This window comes from Penicillium malachiteum (genome assembly GCF_028827825.1).
Source record: "Penicillium malachiteum strain IBT 17515 chromosome Unknown utg000003l:1.0-4950554.0:1.0-4952489.0, whole genome shotgun sequence".
In the NCBI taxonomy this organism is placed as follows: Eukaryota; Fungi; Ascomycota; class Eurotiomycetes; order Eurotiales; family Aspergillaceae; genus Penicillium; species Penicillium malachiteum.
In genome coordinates, this window is record NW_026643096.1 from 275,458 (window position 1) to 292,178 (window position 16,721).

Consider the following 16,721-nt stretch of genomic DNA (forward strand, 5'->3'; position numbering starts at 1 on the left):
AATGTAGATGTCATGCAGTGTTGAACATTTGAACAGTAGTAGTATTTGAAAATCGTTTATTCAAACTTATAGAGGTATAAACATGTCTAATCAACAAAATATCAAATATAGCAGATTGCCATCTGCTGATTACGTCGATGGCAGTCTTTGCTTGATGAGAGGAAGTAAACTATCCAGTCGTGCAGGTTTCGTCAAGAATGTATCCATCCCAGATCCAATGGCAGCTCGTTCAGTTTCAGCTTGTGCCACACCAGTCAAAGCAATGATCATTGTCCGTGTCTTATTACTGAGCGTCTTCTCAAACTCCCGGATTCGTCGGGTAGCTTCGATGCCGTCCATGACAGGCATTGAAACATCTAGATAATACGTTAGCTATCATAAAAATCAGAGAGGAAACAGAACTCTTAGATAATTTTTAGTATGACATACCCATAAGAATAATTTCAATATTATTGGCATTTTGCTTGAATATATCAAGGGCCTCTTGCCCATTCTTCGCAGCAGCATAGCTGTAGCCCGACTTGGTCATGTACGCGACCAGGATCTTGAGATTGATCTCGTTGTCATCGACCAAAAGAATCGTATTAGATGGAAGCGAGGAATGAGGTTGAACCGTCAAATAATCCCCCGCAGGGACATTCTGCTCCCATCCCGGAGTCACGAGAAATGCAGGTGGGGTCAGATGCGCAGCAGCGGTAACCTGAAATGGGGTTTTCACCGGAGCGGGCGATTGATTTGTTCTATCCGGCAATATCATCTTCTTCTGAAGCATTGGGTCCACGACAATTGGGTTTGGAATTGGACTTGGAGAACTTGAAGGTTGATTACTACGCAAAAGCCCATTACCTAGGCGTTCACGTTGCACGCAAATTTCCAAGGATTTCGCCAATTTGTACGGCCCACATGGCTGACTGATAAATTCAAAAACGCCTGCGTCTTTTCGGTTGTGAGAGGCCAGTGTGTGTGCAATTTTCGGAGACGAGCAGATGACAATCACAGGCGGCTTGGGGCGATCGCCAAATCGATGGCGGATTGGCATGATCCCACGATTCCCTATAGCCAGGGATTCATGGAGCGAGATATAAAAGTCGCATTGCCCCAAGTGCAGGTCAGATGGCTCCACTAATTCCACCTTCATCTGGAACCAGTTTTCACATAACCGGTGAATGGAGGAAAGTAGCGCCGCATCTCCATCGGAAGATGTATGGAGTAGTATCCCAATTGTTTTGCCCCTCGTAAGCTCCTTAGGAGACGAGAGAAGCTCAATACCGTTGGGAATTTCTGGAGGAGAGGTTTCTTCAACAACATGGTCAAGGGTCACAGTGGTCACAACTTCAGTTCCAACGCCCTTCTGGGAGCTGATCTGAATCTCGCCACCGAGAGATGATACTATTCGATTGACAATGTGGATCCCCAGACCGTTTCCGATCGACATCTTATCTTCCTTCGAAAATGCAGTGAAAAGCTCCTTCTTAAGAAAGTCTTCTTCCATGCCACACCCAGTATCTTTGATGCACAACGCGACTTTTGACTGTAGAGCTCGGCCCCGAGAATCAAATTTCACAGGATTCGCCTTGAGAGAGACATAGATAAACCCATCATCTGTGAACTTCAAGGCATTCCCAAAGAAATTGGTAAGAATCACATGCCATGCTCCGGGACGAGTCGCAAACTTCAGGTTTTCAGATCGATCGATATCAAGAATGACCTTGACTCCAGCCTCAAAGTCGAATGGATTACCAAGCGGCGATATGGAGTTCCGAAGTAGCGTGTTCTTAGTCTTCAGGAAAGAATATCCAGCGAAGACCGTTTCAATGGCATCTTCCACCGCCGCGTCCAGTTGCACAACGGAGTCCTTTTCTGATTTCTCTGGTTGGGGATTTGGCTCGGCCTTGATCACAGAGATTTCGCGGGGTTCTGCAGCCTTGACAGAATTGTTACGAACATCGTTGATACTGGCATACTCAAGAAGCTGATCTATAGAGCCAAGTAAGGTAAAAGCACAAGACGAGATCGTGTGCAAGAACCCTTGCTGGAGAACATTCATAACGGTATCATTGAGTATATCAACGGTGCCGAAAATGCCATGTAGCGGGGATCGGAGCTCGTGGCTAATTCCTGCCAGTAAGTCCGATTTAGCCCGCTCAGTCAACAGAGCAGCGAGTCGATGGATTTCCGCCATGATACTGTGCCCGCATGCAAAGAGGAATGCCAGTTCATCGTTTGATGTAAGGACACGGTGAGGTGCTTTTGTCCAGGCGAAACAAGCTGAGTGCCATCTCTCTTTGTGCGAGTCCCACAATGGAGAGAAAATGATACTTCGAGCATGAGGAGCGAGCTGTAGAAGCGTCACGGCATCCTGGCGTAGTAGACCCTTCCTCGTTTTCTTGAATTTCTTCACCCCACTGCGATGAGGCATGCCATCACGTGTGTCATCCGATGAAACAGTTCCATCTTCGCCGAAGCTAAAGATTTGACCTCGTGGGTATCGACGTAAAAGTTGGCCAAGAAAGTTCTCCGAGATGGAAACTCTGTGATCAGCTAGAGACTCCTCATTAACGCTAGCGACATGTGATGTCGCAAATCCAAGCATGTCACACGGGTGCACACTAGATCGGCCACAAAGTTCCGGCTGCGCCTCACTAGAAATCCTTGACTGTGTCTGGTTGACTCGAAGCTTTGCTTCTTCCTCGCTGGATGAAGCAGGCTCCAAGCTACTTCCACTATCGGAATCTGATCTGGAATTTTTCACCAGCGCCTCCGGGGAGCGGAATTCAGCATCGAAAAAGACCACAGCCTCGACCTCGATACTCTCGCGAACAATATTGGCGGCACGAGAGAAAGTCTCCTTCACATTAACGTTGTAGATGTCTTTCGACGACATCTTTTGAAAGTCCTGGAGTCGAGGCCCCGTGGTAGTATGAGAAGCACGTCTATAACGAGAACGAGGCTGGAAATAATCACGCGAGTCAATATTTGAAGTGGCCAGTGATTGTTTCTGTGTTTCTGGTGTTGATGCCGACATCGATGCCGAAGACTTGTGAGAACGGACCGTGTTAAAATTCTGTGAGGAGAATTGTACGGTGTTATTCTCATTAAAGGTCACCTTAGTCAAAGGAGCTTGTTCAGATATTTGTTTATTCTGCTGTTCTTGGTTGACATGACCCTCAGTCTCAAGGTCCTCGCCCGGCGTTAACGGGGTCAGAATACTCTCGTGTTCATGGATCCATGAGGTGCGGAGAGACCCTTTACCCTGCAGAAAGCTTCCCAGGCCAACCATCATCCGTTCCCCTCGAAGGTATTCGCGTCGAGACCTGGTTGCATCCAAATGATCCATGACCGTATTGGCAATATCGATTAAGAAAGTCCTCATATCGGCATCCAAAGGACCATGGGGCTTGTCATCCAAGACTGTATAGGCCCCAATCACAATTCCTTTGGGGCTGACGATGGGACTACAAGCCATGAACCGTAGATGGGGCTTATTCTGTACATCTGGATGATCCTTGAAATCTTCGACTTGTGACAAGTCTGAGACAACCAATGGTGCGGGGATATCCCCCGTAGTCTGTGAGTGTGCCATGATGGTTTTACAGAGACTACGCTCGTATGACATTGTACAACATCCAATCCACAAGCCCTGGTGAGCCTTGTCGCTACCATCATCATGAAGGCTCACATCCCGGGTAGCCTCAGCGAGAACAAACTGGGCGCTTCGACCAAATAACGAAATCAATGTTCGTTTGGCATTTAAGCGCAAAGTACCCAACTGGGCAAAGGAAGTCAGGGACGAGTCTAAGGAAGGGCGAATCAGAGAGGGTGTTTGCTGCGATTCTCGATCGATATGAGGAAGGGAACGGGTTTGTAAATGATAAGAAGGCAAGTATCTATAATAGCCTGTTAGCTATAATTTGACCCATTGAAAATGAGCTCCTTCAACTCTCCACGGGTTTTTTACCTAAAAAACTCCCGTTCCCTGGATGTACCAAAGCTACCAAACGGGAGCTGTTCTCGAGCTTTGGCAGACATTCTGTTATCCTGGTTCCCACGAATGGGTTAAGGTATAAAAGAGCATATGAGCGAAGTCTTTCAGATTAGAAAAAAAAATGAAAAACGAACGAAGATCAATGATGGAGGGGGGAATCTATTGAGAAGTAACTCTGGACCATGTAGGCATATGATTTGATGATCGAACATTCCCGATAAGGAATTAGCGTACGATAAGTAATTTTTTTTTCTTTTTTGCCCCTCTTACTCTCCCCTACTCCGTACACACACACTCTCTCTCTTTGACCTCGAATCCCATCTATATCCACTTCATTACACTCTTTCAATTTCCCACATTCTTTATCATCTATCGCCAAAATGGGTAACGTATGGATATTCCCCCACATCCTACAAATCTAGGGGTGCAGCGGAGACAAGGTCCTCTCCTGCGCTCCACTTTTTCATGTGCGGTAAACTGATGATCCTCTACAGGGTGCCAAGGCCAACATGAAGCGTGAGCGCAACGCCAAAAACGCTAAGACTGGACCTACCTCGCAAAACAAGACCGTATGTTATTCCCAATAGTCAGCAGGATATCGCCTAGATGCCTAGGTACTTAAGTACTCGAGTACTTGAGTGATGATTCATAAGCAGACCTCGATGACACTAATACTGGATACAGAACGAGAAAGCCATGAACATTCAGTGCCAAACCTGCAAGCAGACCTTCCTTCAGACTACCAAGGCCCCTGCGTATGTTATATATTCCCTATCTCCTTGCCTTTAGTGCCTTGATATCATTGGACATCTACTAATATTTATTTCTACACCAGTCTCCTTGAGCACGCCTCCAACAAGCACAACAAGGGTCTCGCTGATTGCTTCCCCGGTGTCAGCGCTTAAAGGATGCACTGAGGCAATAATTTATCCTCATATCTTCTTGTTATTTTCTTTTGATTTGTTATTTTCCATACAATTGCGGTTGGCATGGCCAAAGGAGTTCTGATGAAAAGCGATTACCCTCTCATGAAGACTGGTGCCAGTGGGAGAGCAGACTCGATCGAGGCAACTAGAGTAGTGATGTGTACTGATGCCGTTACGATGTGCCCAGGCGTGACCTGTGATGAATCCCTCTACTTACACAACTGATACATAAGATCCTATCTCACCCTGGTCCTTTACTCACCGATCCTACAGTATTCTCTCACATTTCCCATATGCATACTCAACTTCCAAGGATACCAAATGACTCTAAAGAGCAGAGTTGGCAGTGTACACCATGATCTTCCACTAAACCTGCAGGGAAATAATCTCGTCACTGGCAGAAACAAGTCACTCTTGGAAGTCACTCGTGGGCTACATATACTAGTATTAACCAGCTGTCCCTTACTAGTACCTCCTAGTGGCAGTAATTGATATTAATATTGAGAATTGCGCGTGAGCTTGAATTTACAATGGGCTCTTCAAGTTGAGAGTATTCAAATTGAATATTTGAGTTTGAGTTAAACTACTTGTATCTCCCTATTCAAATAGTAAACCTATTAATCTATCAAGGCCTAGGCTGGACCAGTTGACTTTATGTATATTTATCAACATTTGTTGGAACTTGAACTTCCAGCCCTAAAGCTCACATGCCAGTGCATACATAGCCCGCAACCACATGTGCCAGCTGGCAGCACTTGAGATGGCGAACTCTACATCCATGGAATATTACTCAGGCAGTCGATAAATGCACGGATAATTCCATTTAGAACAAAATACAGGCTTGCACAAATGCATAATACCCACCCAAACAGATAATTACCCACAAAAACAGGTGGAACTGCAGAGATCAAGAGAGCAGAAATGAGATGCCAAGGGGGCGGAATGCAGAGAGGAGCTCGAATTGGATTGGAACGAGCTGAATGATAATGAGATGAGAAGAAAGGGCCCGGACATGACCACGGAAAAAATGATGTGCTAGAAAACAAAATGAAAGAACAGCCCAGTAGTGCCCACGCTCCCAATACTCGATGACAATGATTCGAATGCACGCGGAAATGACAGAATATGAGAAAGAAATCGTCCAGTACGGACCGCCGCGCCCACTCGTGTAAGGGCGCAGTACAATCATTAGATCAACGCTCAAAGTCTACTTATGGGAAGTAGGCTTGGCGATGGCACGAGGGAATCAGCACGATTCGAAATGAGCCGCACCGTTTTGATAAACATATGTCCTTCAAAATCGAGGACAGACGGATGGAAGAGGAAAAAGAATTATCAGAACGACAGTAGGCACCGAATGGAATTACCGTGGAAGACCAGGATGGTTTAATCCTGGAATTTGGCGAGACTCGGCGCATAACAGGAAATAAGACGGAAAATTTGAAAAAAAACAACCCCATATCGCCGAAGTGTATGCATATCTATGGACAAGGACGCAGGGCTTGAAAACAAAAGACCCAGGCTTGAGAGGTAAGCCATGCACAGATTCTTGACCAATCTTAGATGAAATGTGTGTAAATTTTGGAGTTTTCATGAACCTCCATCTCCTATAGATACTGTTAGCTCATGTACATTTAGTCAGTCATGAAGAGAGGAAGAAAAAGCATACCATTTTGAAGTTGTTGATCTCCTCCCGGATTTGCTGGGCCAGGAGAGGAGTCAAGCGATTGCAAGTCGCAATGTCGCCACGACGATCGTACTCTCCACTAGGCCAGGTCTCGTGGAATTGGATGCGAGGGCTAAAAACGATATTCCGACCACCAACCGATGAAGGGGTGATAGGCGCGCTCTTCGTATCGCCAGCTGCGTATCGTCCGCCGCCAGAAAGGAAATAATCGTCACCAGCGATAGTTACCTGCTCGGTTGGACGGGGGCTAGATCGAGCTGACTCGTCAGGTGTAGCTGGAGCACTGGAATGTGGCGAGTCGCTGCCATTCAGCGCATGAGCGGGCGAAGAGACACCGTAGTCGGAATGAGTCTTCTTAAGAATTCCCTTCCGGACTGCAGCTAAGACTTCGGCTCGCTCTCGGTCTCCCCCGACAATGCTCTTACGCGACTGGGAGGAATCCGAGGCCACTCGCTCCTTTTCCCGAAGGGAATTGGATCGACGCACTTCAGAGCCAGGTGCCTCTACCTTCGGGAAAACCGTACCACCACGGGGCATATCCATCGGATCAGGGTTAACAGCAACACTCTCACGATCAGCTTCCACGTTGACGACTGAAATTTGAGGCGGGGCTAACGGCTCAATCGCAGCTCCCTCAACAGAATTGATGCTCGCGACGGACTTAGGGCGGAAAAGACCGACTAAGGACCGAGTAGACTTCTTCATTCCTTTGCCCATTTTACGAAGCATCATCGAGGCCGATGAAGCGGTAGAGGAAATGGAGAGCGCATCAGTTGATCCGGAGAACAAACCACCTTGATGGGTATAGATGCTTTCACCCAATCCACTAGCTTCTTGTAATTCTGCAATGGCCGCTTGTTCCTCGCCCAACTCCTCTCGCAAAGCTTCTCGGCGCGCCTTTTCCGTAGCAATGGCCTCTCGTTTGCTCTGAGAGCTTGCTTTTAGCAGCTCTGATGCGCTACCAAAGGAGAAAGCGCGGCGAAGACGGGACTTTCCAGGACGCTTCGTATCATTCTTGAGCTCCGCCAGACGTCTGGCGGCAGGAGAATCTGCCGCGGCCGGACTTTTGGTTTCAGTTGGAGCCTTAGCTTCGGTCTTTGGAGACTCAGGCGCTGTCGAGGCGGGTTGGGACAGAGGAGATGACTTGCTCGTTCGCTTTTCTTCGGGTTTTACAGCAGAGCTGACTTCGGTGGAATTGCCATCCCCGGCCTGAATAAAAACAGTCAAGTTAGCGATTTACCCTCTTTTATCTTCCAGGAAAGGAATGTGAGAGCTTGGGATATGAGTAACCTACCGAAGGAGCTGATGAATGTGTTGACTGAACGCTTCCGGAGCTTTCGCGGTGAGAATGAGCCGACTGGGGCGCTTCCTTGGTATCGAAAGCGATAAAGTCGTAAGGATCAGATTGAGAAGGCTGCGGCGTTGACAGTGTGGGTAGCTGGAGCTGGAAATTGGGATATGACGCGGGATCCATGTTCCCCATACTTCTCCGACGGTAGCGTTTGGCGGCTTCTTGAGGTCTTTCCCCATGAGACGAATCGTCGACACTCGAATAACGGTTATGACCCTTTGACCGTAGAATAGGTCGAGGAGTCTGAGCTACATTGGCCTGCTCCACGGTCACTGGTGCAGACGGAGTGGATGTGGATGTGGATGCAACGGCAGATGCCGGGGTAGGATTCGAGCCAGGAGATTGAGAGCGTTGATTTGGACGACGGTACCGATTTGGTGAAGGTTTTACGGAGCCCGCGGGGAAGAGATGGTCATAACAGAGAGAGGAGGAAGGTTGGCAGTGGACAGAGGACGGAGGGGTGAATCCACTCTGGGATTGCGCGAGGGGAGCGCACTGTCATCCTTGGAGACATAGGAACGAAAGGAAGAGTTAGATGAAGAAGAGGTTGATACAGAACCAGCTGCAGTGTGAGGAAGTCGAGGATTAGGCGCGGACTGGGCCATCTGGGCCGGCCCCTGAATGGTGGGGGCAGAGAAAGTTCGGTGTTCTGGCCGGAGATGAGGAGACCACGACTGTCGATGCTGTTGCGTATTGGAGGATTGATTCAGGTTTGGAGGAAAGGTGTATGGTGCCACAACCGGTTGACCTGTGCGATAGTTGGCCGAATTTGGGGCATTGAAGGAGGTCCAGGACATATTCTGATATTGTGCCGAGTTATGGGAGGCAAAAGTGCCTGAGGAAGATGATGGGCGCGCTTGAAGCACAGGAACGGTGCCACTCTGTTGCGGGATGGTTTGAACCAACGCAGCCATATTGTTACTTTCCGCCAGGATGTTGATTGAGGTGAACGCTCAACGAGGTGCCGGTGACGGTCGGAATCTCGGCAAGGCAACTCGGAGCTTCAAGCAAAAAGGAAAGCAACGTGAAGAGAAATTCCCAGTCTTTTTCAGGCCAGTACTAACGAATCAATCGACGTGCTATGAATGGAGAGGAGCTGTTAGTCAACCATTTCAGGAGTCAATGAAGACTTGTTTTTTTTTTGGTGAATGTTTTTGTATCGGAGAGATATCTTCTCGTCACGTCGCTATTGGGAATGAAGATCTCGATGGGGAGAATAAGGGGATAATAGATAGTAGGTGTTGTTGGAGGACTTTTTTTTTTCTCGTGCTCAGTGATGTTGGGGGAAGGTGGATCGATGAGCAACGCGTCAGCCAGGGGGGTTTCACCATACCTGATTTCTAAGTAGCCACGGACAATAAGAGTATAGGTGTACAGCGATTAAGGGATGAGGTGGATGAGCGAGAGGAGGTGAGAAAAAACGCTGAATGCGAACAGAATGCAGTGAACTCGAAACCAGGCGAGTTTTTGAGGAAACGAAAGGTGGTCGGAGGTGGTCGGGGGAGAGGATAGGAAATGTACAAGAAGGGAAGAGGGATTTTTGAGAGGAAAAAAAAAAGGAAAAATGAGAAAAAAAGGAAGCAGAAAAGAAAACGAAAAAGAAAGAAAAGGAAGTCCAGTTGAAGGGCACGTCGAAAGGGAATGTGCCAGGACTGAGGATGAGAAGGAGAGAGAAGGTTAGGGGAGAGGGGCTTTCAAGGTTTGGGGGAGAGATAAAAGGGGGAAGTCCATATAGATTACATGGATTACATGGGGTTTGATGCACTTTGCACTTTGCATTTACATTTTACATTGTACATTTTGCTTATTTTCAACATTTTAATTACTAGTAATTATTTTAGATCATTTCTATCATTTCTATTTAAATTAGTCAATTGGTCAATTTACTTGATTTCTGTTCTTTTTAATGTTCTATCAAGTTGATTCTACTAGGGATTGTGTCCATACGATTTATGCCTATTTATGACTTAGGGAACCAACCTTGGAATAAATTTGGAGCATTGGCCTCCTTCAACGCGCCATTTAAGGGGAATTTAGCTTTAACTCCAGGGCTGTCAAAAGTCCATTCTATTTTCCTGAATCCCGTTGATTGGAGTTTTGAACTTGGCAAATCGGAATCACTGGCAGTTTTATGATGCATGAAAGTACATAATAATATGATCTTTATCAACTTGAACCTTGGAAGGTTTGAATGTTTAATTCAACTTGCAGTTTCAAACATTTTGAATGCTATCATAGGTAGAAATCTCAGTATTTATAATATAAAACATTTGAACCGTATTTTAGGTCCAAGTGCAACCCTAGGCACGGAGTTCCCCAGTCAAATCCACACTTGAATCCACACGCGAGACATGGCGTTTCGTGCACCGCACGTGCCAGATCAACCCAGATACAGAGTATTTCATATTAAATATTGATAAATATTGCCACTGAATTATATCTATGGATATATTATAGATAGAAATATTAGTACTCTGAGGATATGTAGAAAATAGTGATAGTTTCAAATTTTAGCAGAATCTATGGAATTTCAAGTTCTCAATAAAAATACAACAATTGAATATATAGTACAGAGATAGCTTACCTAGTGCTTAAAGGAATTTCCAGCGAGCTGGTTCAAATGTTCTACCATAATACGGTTCCATGGTTCCTCCCCGGAGTGGATTATCAAATTCCCCAGGTACATACTCTGTACATAACAGTGAAACAAAATGTTTTAGAACTACTCAAGTACTATAGCATTTGAGACTCGATCGTGTTGCATTACAGATGAGGCTGATACTGCACATTATCTCATCCAAGTTCAATTGAATATTATACACCTGGTCAGTGTATTGTCGGGGGTTATGGTTAAATCCGGTATTGACTATGTGATAACAGCCCCGTGGTTCGTGGGATCTTAGCGGGGGCACTATACTAGTATTAGTAGAACTTGAATGCGAGGTATATGGATACCTATGGTACAAGTATTAATTGATATTACTATCACTTATTATATCAACTTGAACCCACATGACGTTATCTTGCGGATTCAAAAAATTAGAGAACGGAATAACATACAATAGAGACTTAAATGCAGCACTAGTTCCTACCTTGGACATTATGTGAGCATCTAGTAGTATTATCCCGAAGTCTAACCTATTAATCTACTAGTACATCCTAGCAATATTTTTATTCTATTTATTTAAATATTTCATTTCTCATCTAAATCAATTTCTATCTTATCTCAATCCTCCCCCCTCTTTCACGTTTCCGTATGATAGGATTTTTCTCTCCCGAGTCTCCACCCGGGAACTTGAACCACTTCTGATCCGCCAACTCTTCCCGCGTGATCGACATCGCTCTAAAATCTCATTATGGGCTTCAGCCTTCAGCTGCTCAACGCAAGGCAACCCGTTCAAGTTCAAGTATTGCGCCATGGATTCTCAGCTCCACGAGGAGTCCACCACTCACAATCACTGGCTTATCCCTAAAAATCACCTGCGCCTGCATTAGCGCCTCCTGAATCCGGTCATGTACTGCTGTTCAATCCCACTCGGGAGCTAGCGCGGGTGGAATCCGAGGCGTGAGAGGAGGGGCGGCTGATATCACGGTACTGGTGGCGCCTTCGGCTGCTGAGAATGCGGCGGATCCCATGCTTGATTCGATGGCGGGCATGGTGTCTGCAGTCTTAGTGGCTACCTACAAAGTACGATGTACGGACTTTCATTCATGCATGTACCTGGGCGTGTATCTGAGAAATTTAGTAATTCGCTACGTTTCTCAGCCTTCGATCACCTTGCTCCGAGGTCCCGAGGTCACTTCCAACTTGAAGGGCAGTGTATTTAAAATATAATAATTGGGCCCAGGATGAACTGTATCCAGCACACAACATTTGAACAACTGCGATTGACCTCCAGATGTCCATTCCTTCAAATTGGAAGCTTTGCTGACCCACTGGTACTCGTTAATATACATATGCAGTACTATGTTGGACTAGGATTGCGGGGTCAATGTGAATAGACCAACGGTGATATTTTCCTTATTTCATTTAATAAGCCGAAATCCATTTAACCATGGCCTCCAATTATCTCCGAAGAGATTTGATCCCATTCGTGATAATTTGCGCGAGATTTACAACCCGGAGCTAACATGGAATAAAATTTGAAAGAGCATGCTATGCTGTGGTGTTGATACCTCTAACATCTATCATGGCAGCTCGACACCGACGGATAGCCCTGGAGGATTATGGTCTGATCAAATTTATATCTATACCACGTACTATACCATGTACTAAAGGGACTGCGAAAGATAAAGAAATTGAGAACACGCGACTGCGTACCTAGGTAATTCTAGGGCAAGATGAAGTCAGCGTGTCCAATTGTCCCGTCTTGAACCACTCGAAGATAATCCAATCACCACCATGATGCATCAACTAAACTAAAAAATTAACACGGCATTGATTCAATGGATTAGATGATTGGAAGAAACCCCTCATATGACGCTATTATCTTTCAATGCTCCACCTGCACATTTGGGCACTAACCTAGGGAATAGTATACAATTGCCCAGGATTCCTGCACGGACTAGGCTTAACCGAGATACGCGGAGTACGGAACACATAACCGTGTCCAAGTGGTGATCTATGCAAAGTACCCAGGTACGGAGTACGAAGTACGAATTTCAAGAAGTACCATATTCCAAGAAAAACTCCAACCCATACTTCAAGGTTCATGAATCCATACATGAACCCATTCAACCTCTTAGCCGACTTGCATCCGGGGAAGCACGAAATGTGGAGGTCAGTGATGATCATTGATCATACTGTGCGCCTCCAAAGCTCCGGTCACGGACCCGAGAGGCCGTGCGCTTCCAAGTTACAGAGACTCCACAGTAAAGAGATTGTCAAAAAATTTCAATTTCAATAGCAATTTCCCCCTCACGACGATCTCTTATGATTCGATAACTTGACGGTAATCATTTCCAACCCCTTTACTAGATATGGACATTCCCTCTAGAAAATCATGCAAGTATACCCCGATGTCAAATCCCGGGACTCCGTACTCACGTCAAAACTGTCAAAACGGTTTTGAAGGAGATCAGTGCCCTCTTTAATTTCCGTTCAAGTGCTTAGTCCAATTAGAGTCACAGCTAGAAATACCGGGGTTTGCAGGGTTATTGATCATCCCTGTAAATAATGGAGATCCCCTAGACATGGATAATTAGATCGGTACCTCATAGTGAACTTATAGACTTAACTTGAACATTCTTTTCCATCTCAACTTCAAGTTCAATATTCCTATCCTATTCATCTGGATAACAAAATTTCACATGTTTACCGATCTTCGGCCGACTCGATAGTCATAAAACCTGAATATCATACGATGATAGTTGACATTCGACCCACCTAACCAGTCTTTCATCCCAAGTTACTCCACCTACAATATGGAGTCCGAGTCTTGGACGGAGAGAGAAATATCTCCGGAGACAGTAAAAATTGATACATCGAATAACCAAAACAAACATTCACATAAGTTTTCAAATGTTCCGGTCCTCCGCGATGACTTGAACTACCACTCTCGAGCTGATCCGAAGACCCTACTTTCGTGACACTTTCAAGACAAGAACCCTTACATTCCGATGATGTAATAGTACAAAGTATCAATATGAACTAGGAAAATGTCAGCAACGAGGATGTAGCGACGCGAGAAAACACAAATATCTACATAAGTGGCACGACAGGAACAAGTCATCACGGTATCAGGACATCTGGAACGAAGAAGCCATAAAATCAGCTGATAGGCCACAGTCCAGACTAGAAATGATATTAGCTATTCTAATCGTCATCATCAGTCTAGACTAAGCAATTGGGTCAGGTCGAGAACCCAAGAAGGTCCACAGTCAACCCTAAATAATGTCTAGCATTACGAGTCTCAAGGAAAACTCATCATAACGTGAATCAACACTGCATCACTACAAACTCCAGCCCTGGAGAGTCCCTCGACTCAACCATGACGACCCGTGGCCCAAGAGTAAGGGTCACGGGGGATGCACTGGTCAAGTGTCACGACAGGTCGATCGTCGTAACACTGTACATATCCCAACGTACAGGTAAACCGGCGCACGTTCGCGTTCGGTGAAGACTGGATCTGGACTTGTTGAAAATCTCAGTCAACCGTGGGATCAAGAGGTCCCAAAGCTGTGTGTTTCCCATTGGACCCTGTCATTTCGATCATGACTGAGACTGCAGGGCTGATTGAGTTCCAGCCCTTCTTTGCTTTTCCTCGATTGGTTTTGTTGAATGTTGAATTCAAGTTCTGAATTGTCATGGGCTATCCACACTCTTACTTCAAGTTCTGAGACTATTAGAACACAGCTTCATGGATATGATCAGTTCATGGTAGAAATTCATTTCTAATTGGGCACTTTTGAGGAATCATGATTTCTATCTCGTCAGACATAGCGGTATAAGAAAACAAATAAAATGAAAATCAAGCCGATAAATGGCTTACATATCAGAACTCATCATCGTCAAAGTCTTCCATGCCTTCATCAATACCCTCGAAGACCATGAACTTCTCGTTCTTAGCATCCATCTCATCCTCAACCACGTTGCCATCTTGGACTTCACAGTCTTTGAGCTGTGCCTCGCGGCCAATCTTGGCTCGCTTGCCAATCACACATCCGGTGAGAACCGCACGAGGACCAACAACTGCGCCATCCATAAGAAGACAACGAGTCAACCGCGCACCAGTGGAGATGTGACAGTTGGCACCAATGACGGATTCCTTGATAACACACTTCTCTTCCACAGTGACATTCTCCGCCAGAAGACAGTCGCTCTTTGTGACAGTGGATCGCTGTGCCACTCCATCTGGATGAGCAATCTTCTGGTTGTGAGCGAATGGCGAGGCCTGACGTCCAACTTCCTCGATAGATTCCAGCTTAGCCAAGCGAAGAGATGTAGATAGGAGGATGGCGGTGCTATCGACACGACGAACGAAGGGCGCAGATCCTCGTTGAACGTAAGCGAGAATCGGCGGCACCTCTGTCGACTTGGATTCTGTAGAGGCCTTGACACGCGAAGCGAAAACGGGCGAAGAGGGAGGTTCGTCGACATTGGAGCCAATTTGGGTGGTGCTCATGTTTCGGAGGTCAATCTCCTCCTCTAATGATTCACCATCTTGGCTACCATCATCGCGCTCCTGACTCTCCTGCTGGAAAATCTCCTGCATCCCTAACTTATCACTCAGTCCCTTTTGCCAACCAGCTTTAGCCCAGTAACCAACAACATCCTCACTAATCGACTCGAGCTTTTCCTGGCGGGCGAGCTCCTTAACCCAGTAAGGGAAGATGTAAAGATGGGCATCACGGTAGGTAGTCAACATCTTGACCTGCGGATGCTGCTCAACCAGAGAGTGTCGAACAAGGAAGCCCTTATCATGCTCCAATCTCTCCTTGAGCGTATCCATGGGCATAGAGAGAACCAATTTCGAAAGATTAGATCGCACAGCTTCTGGTCCATCAACCAAGTGCGACACTGCTGGCGCCTCACCCTTATCTTGGTCGAGCGGTGCAACGGCCACGAAATCTGTAGACTCGCCCTTGACACTCTCCTCCCGCCCTTGAGTCTGATAAAACACACTAAGACCACCTCGTCGACCTCCTTGCTCACCACCGGGACCCGATGACACGGGGCCATGAGCATTCTTGCCTTCTGTTAATGTGCTGCCTCCAAGCGCACCCTGTGACACCATCCATGCTTCGATCAACGATTCACCCGGGATGTCGCAGAGCAAGTCGCAAGGAAGAAGGACGAAGTCGGTCTTGATACAGGCTTGCACCTCTGGTAGACGGAGGAGCTCGGCGGTACCCATAGTCATCTCGAGGCCTTTCGGGGCAATTACGCGGGGTGAAGGAAGCGCCGTGAGGTGTGGGTTTTGTTGCAAGGCGGCTTGGATAGGAGCGAGGGAGGTGGAAGGAGTGATCAGTGTAATATCTGGAGAACAAATTAACATTGGTATTCTTTGACCAATTGTCGCAACAGAAAGTATAGGCCATTGGCGCCTATAACATACCAGTAATTCCTGCTCGCAGAGCGTAGGTCATAGGAAAGTAGAGCATAGGCCTGTTTCCTACTGGGATGAGACATTTTGGGTATTCCTCTGGGTTGGTGGTGAATGTGTTAAGAGAAACACCAGGACCACACAGAATAATGGCCTGGAACCCACTCGGGGGAACAGGAATAGAGTGTGGCATCTTAATTGAAGGTTGTATGAGCCCCGCGGGGCAGGAGATATGACTCTTGGGGGGTATATATGTAGAAACGGGTTCTTCGCAAGCTCGGGTTGAGTCAAATGCAGGATTCAAATAACGGATATCCTGCTTGATGAGCGACTAGACTTCGTACTGGATCCTGTTGAAGCTCAAGACTTTGATGAGTACTATGTGACTCGCCCGCTTTGAACTGCTTTTTTTCGAATCAAAACGCGCTCACGTGCCGATAGGAGATAGATGAGTCATCATTGACCCGCCTCCAGATTTAAATCGGAATCAAACAGTGCAAACAAGTAAACACCGCGGTACCTTAGGTTCACCAGCCACATGTTTCCGTGCTCCGAGGGTCGAGGTCCATCCCCCCCATCCAACCTCCTCCCTTCTCATACTCCCACTTTATTCTCCGGTCCCCCCTATTTTCGCCTCCCTTTTTAGGAGGTGTGAAATGTGACGTGTCAATCTCGCGACACCGATTGATTTCCTAGATGCGCTTTCTCTAAACAACACCCTCCGCGA

At 46.4% G+C, this 16,721-nt stretch overlaps 4 protein-coding genes across 4 annotated transcripts; 1 reads left to right on the top strand and 3 right to left on the bottom strand.

Annotated features, from left to right (window-relative positions):
* Positions 1–129: 129 nt before the first annotated feature.
* Positions 130–4,029, bottom strand: N7483_006425 (putative sensor histidine kinase/response regulator; the record flags this gene model as incomplete). Its single annotated transcript, XM_057089862.1, has 3 exons — positions 130–356; positions 430–3,887; positions 3,959–4,029. The coding sequence occupies 3 exons, from the start codon at positions 4,027–4,029 to the stop codon at positions 130–132; spliced, it is 3,756 nt and encodes a 1,251-aa protein (XP_056944603.1).
* A 336-nt stretch (positions 4,030–4,365) lies between these two features.
* N7483_006426 (uncharacterized protein) lies at positions 4,366–4,890 on the top strand (the record flags this gene model as incomplete). The annotated part of the gene is made up of 4 exons (XM_057089863.1): positions 4,366–4,374; positions 4,480–4,554; positions 4,670–4,740; positions 4,821–4,890. 4 exons carry the CDS (start codon positions 4,366–4,368, stop codon positions 4,888–4,890), a joined length of 225 nt encoding a protein of 74 aa, XP_056944604.1.
* Positions 4,891–6,470: 1,580 nt separating this feature from the next.
* On the bottom strand, positions 6,471–8,863 carry N7483_006427 (uncharacterized protein; the record flags this gene model as incomplete). Its single annotated transcript, XM_057089864.1, has 4 exons — positions 6,471–6,518; positions 6,581–7,807; positions 7,893–8,444; positions 8,504–8,863. 4 exons carry the CDS (start codon positions 8,861–8,863, stop codon positions 6,471–6,473), a joined length of 2,187 nt encoding a protein of 728 aa, XP_056944605.1.
* A 5,580-nt stretch (positions 8,864–14,443) lies between these two features.
* Positions 14,444–16,187, bottom strand: N7483_006428 (translation initiation factor eIF2B subunit gamma; the record flags this gene model as incomplete). The annotated part of the gene is made up of 2 exons (XM_057089865.1): positions 14,444–15,927; positions 16,007–16,187. 2 exons carry the CDS (start codon positions 16,185–16,187, stop codon positions 14,444–14,446), a joined length of 1,665 nt encoding a protein of 554 aa, XP_056944606.1.
* Between the last annotated feature and the right edge of the window lie 534 nt (positions 16,188–16,721).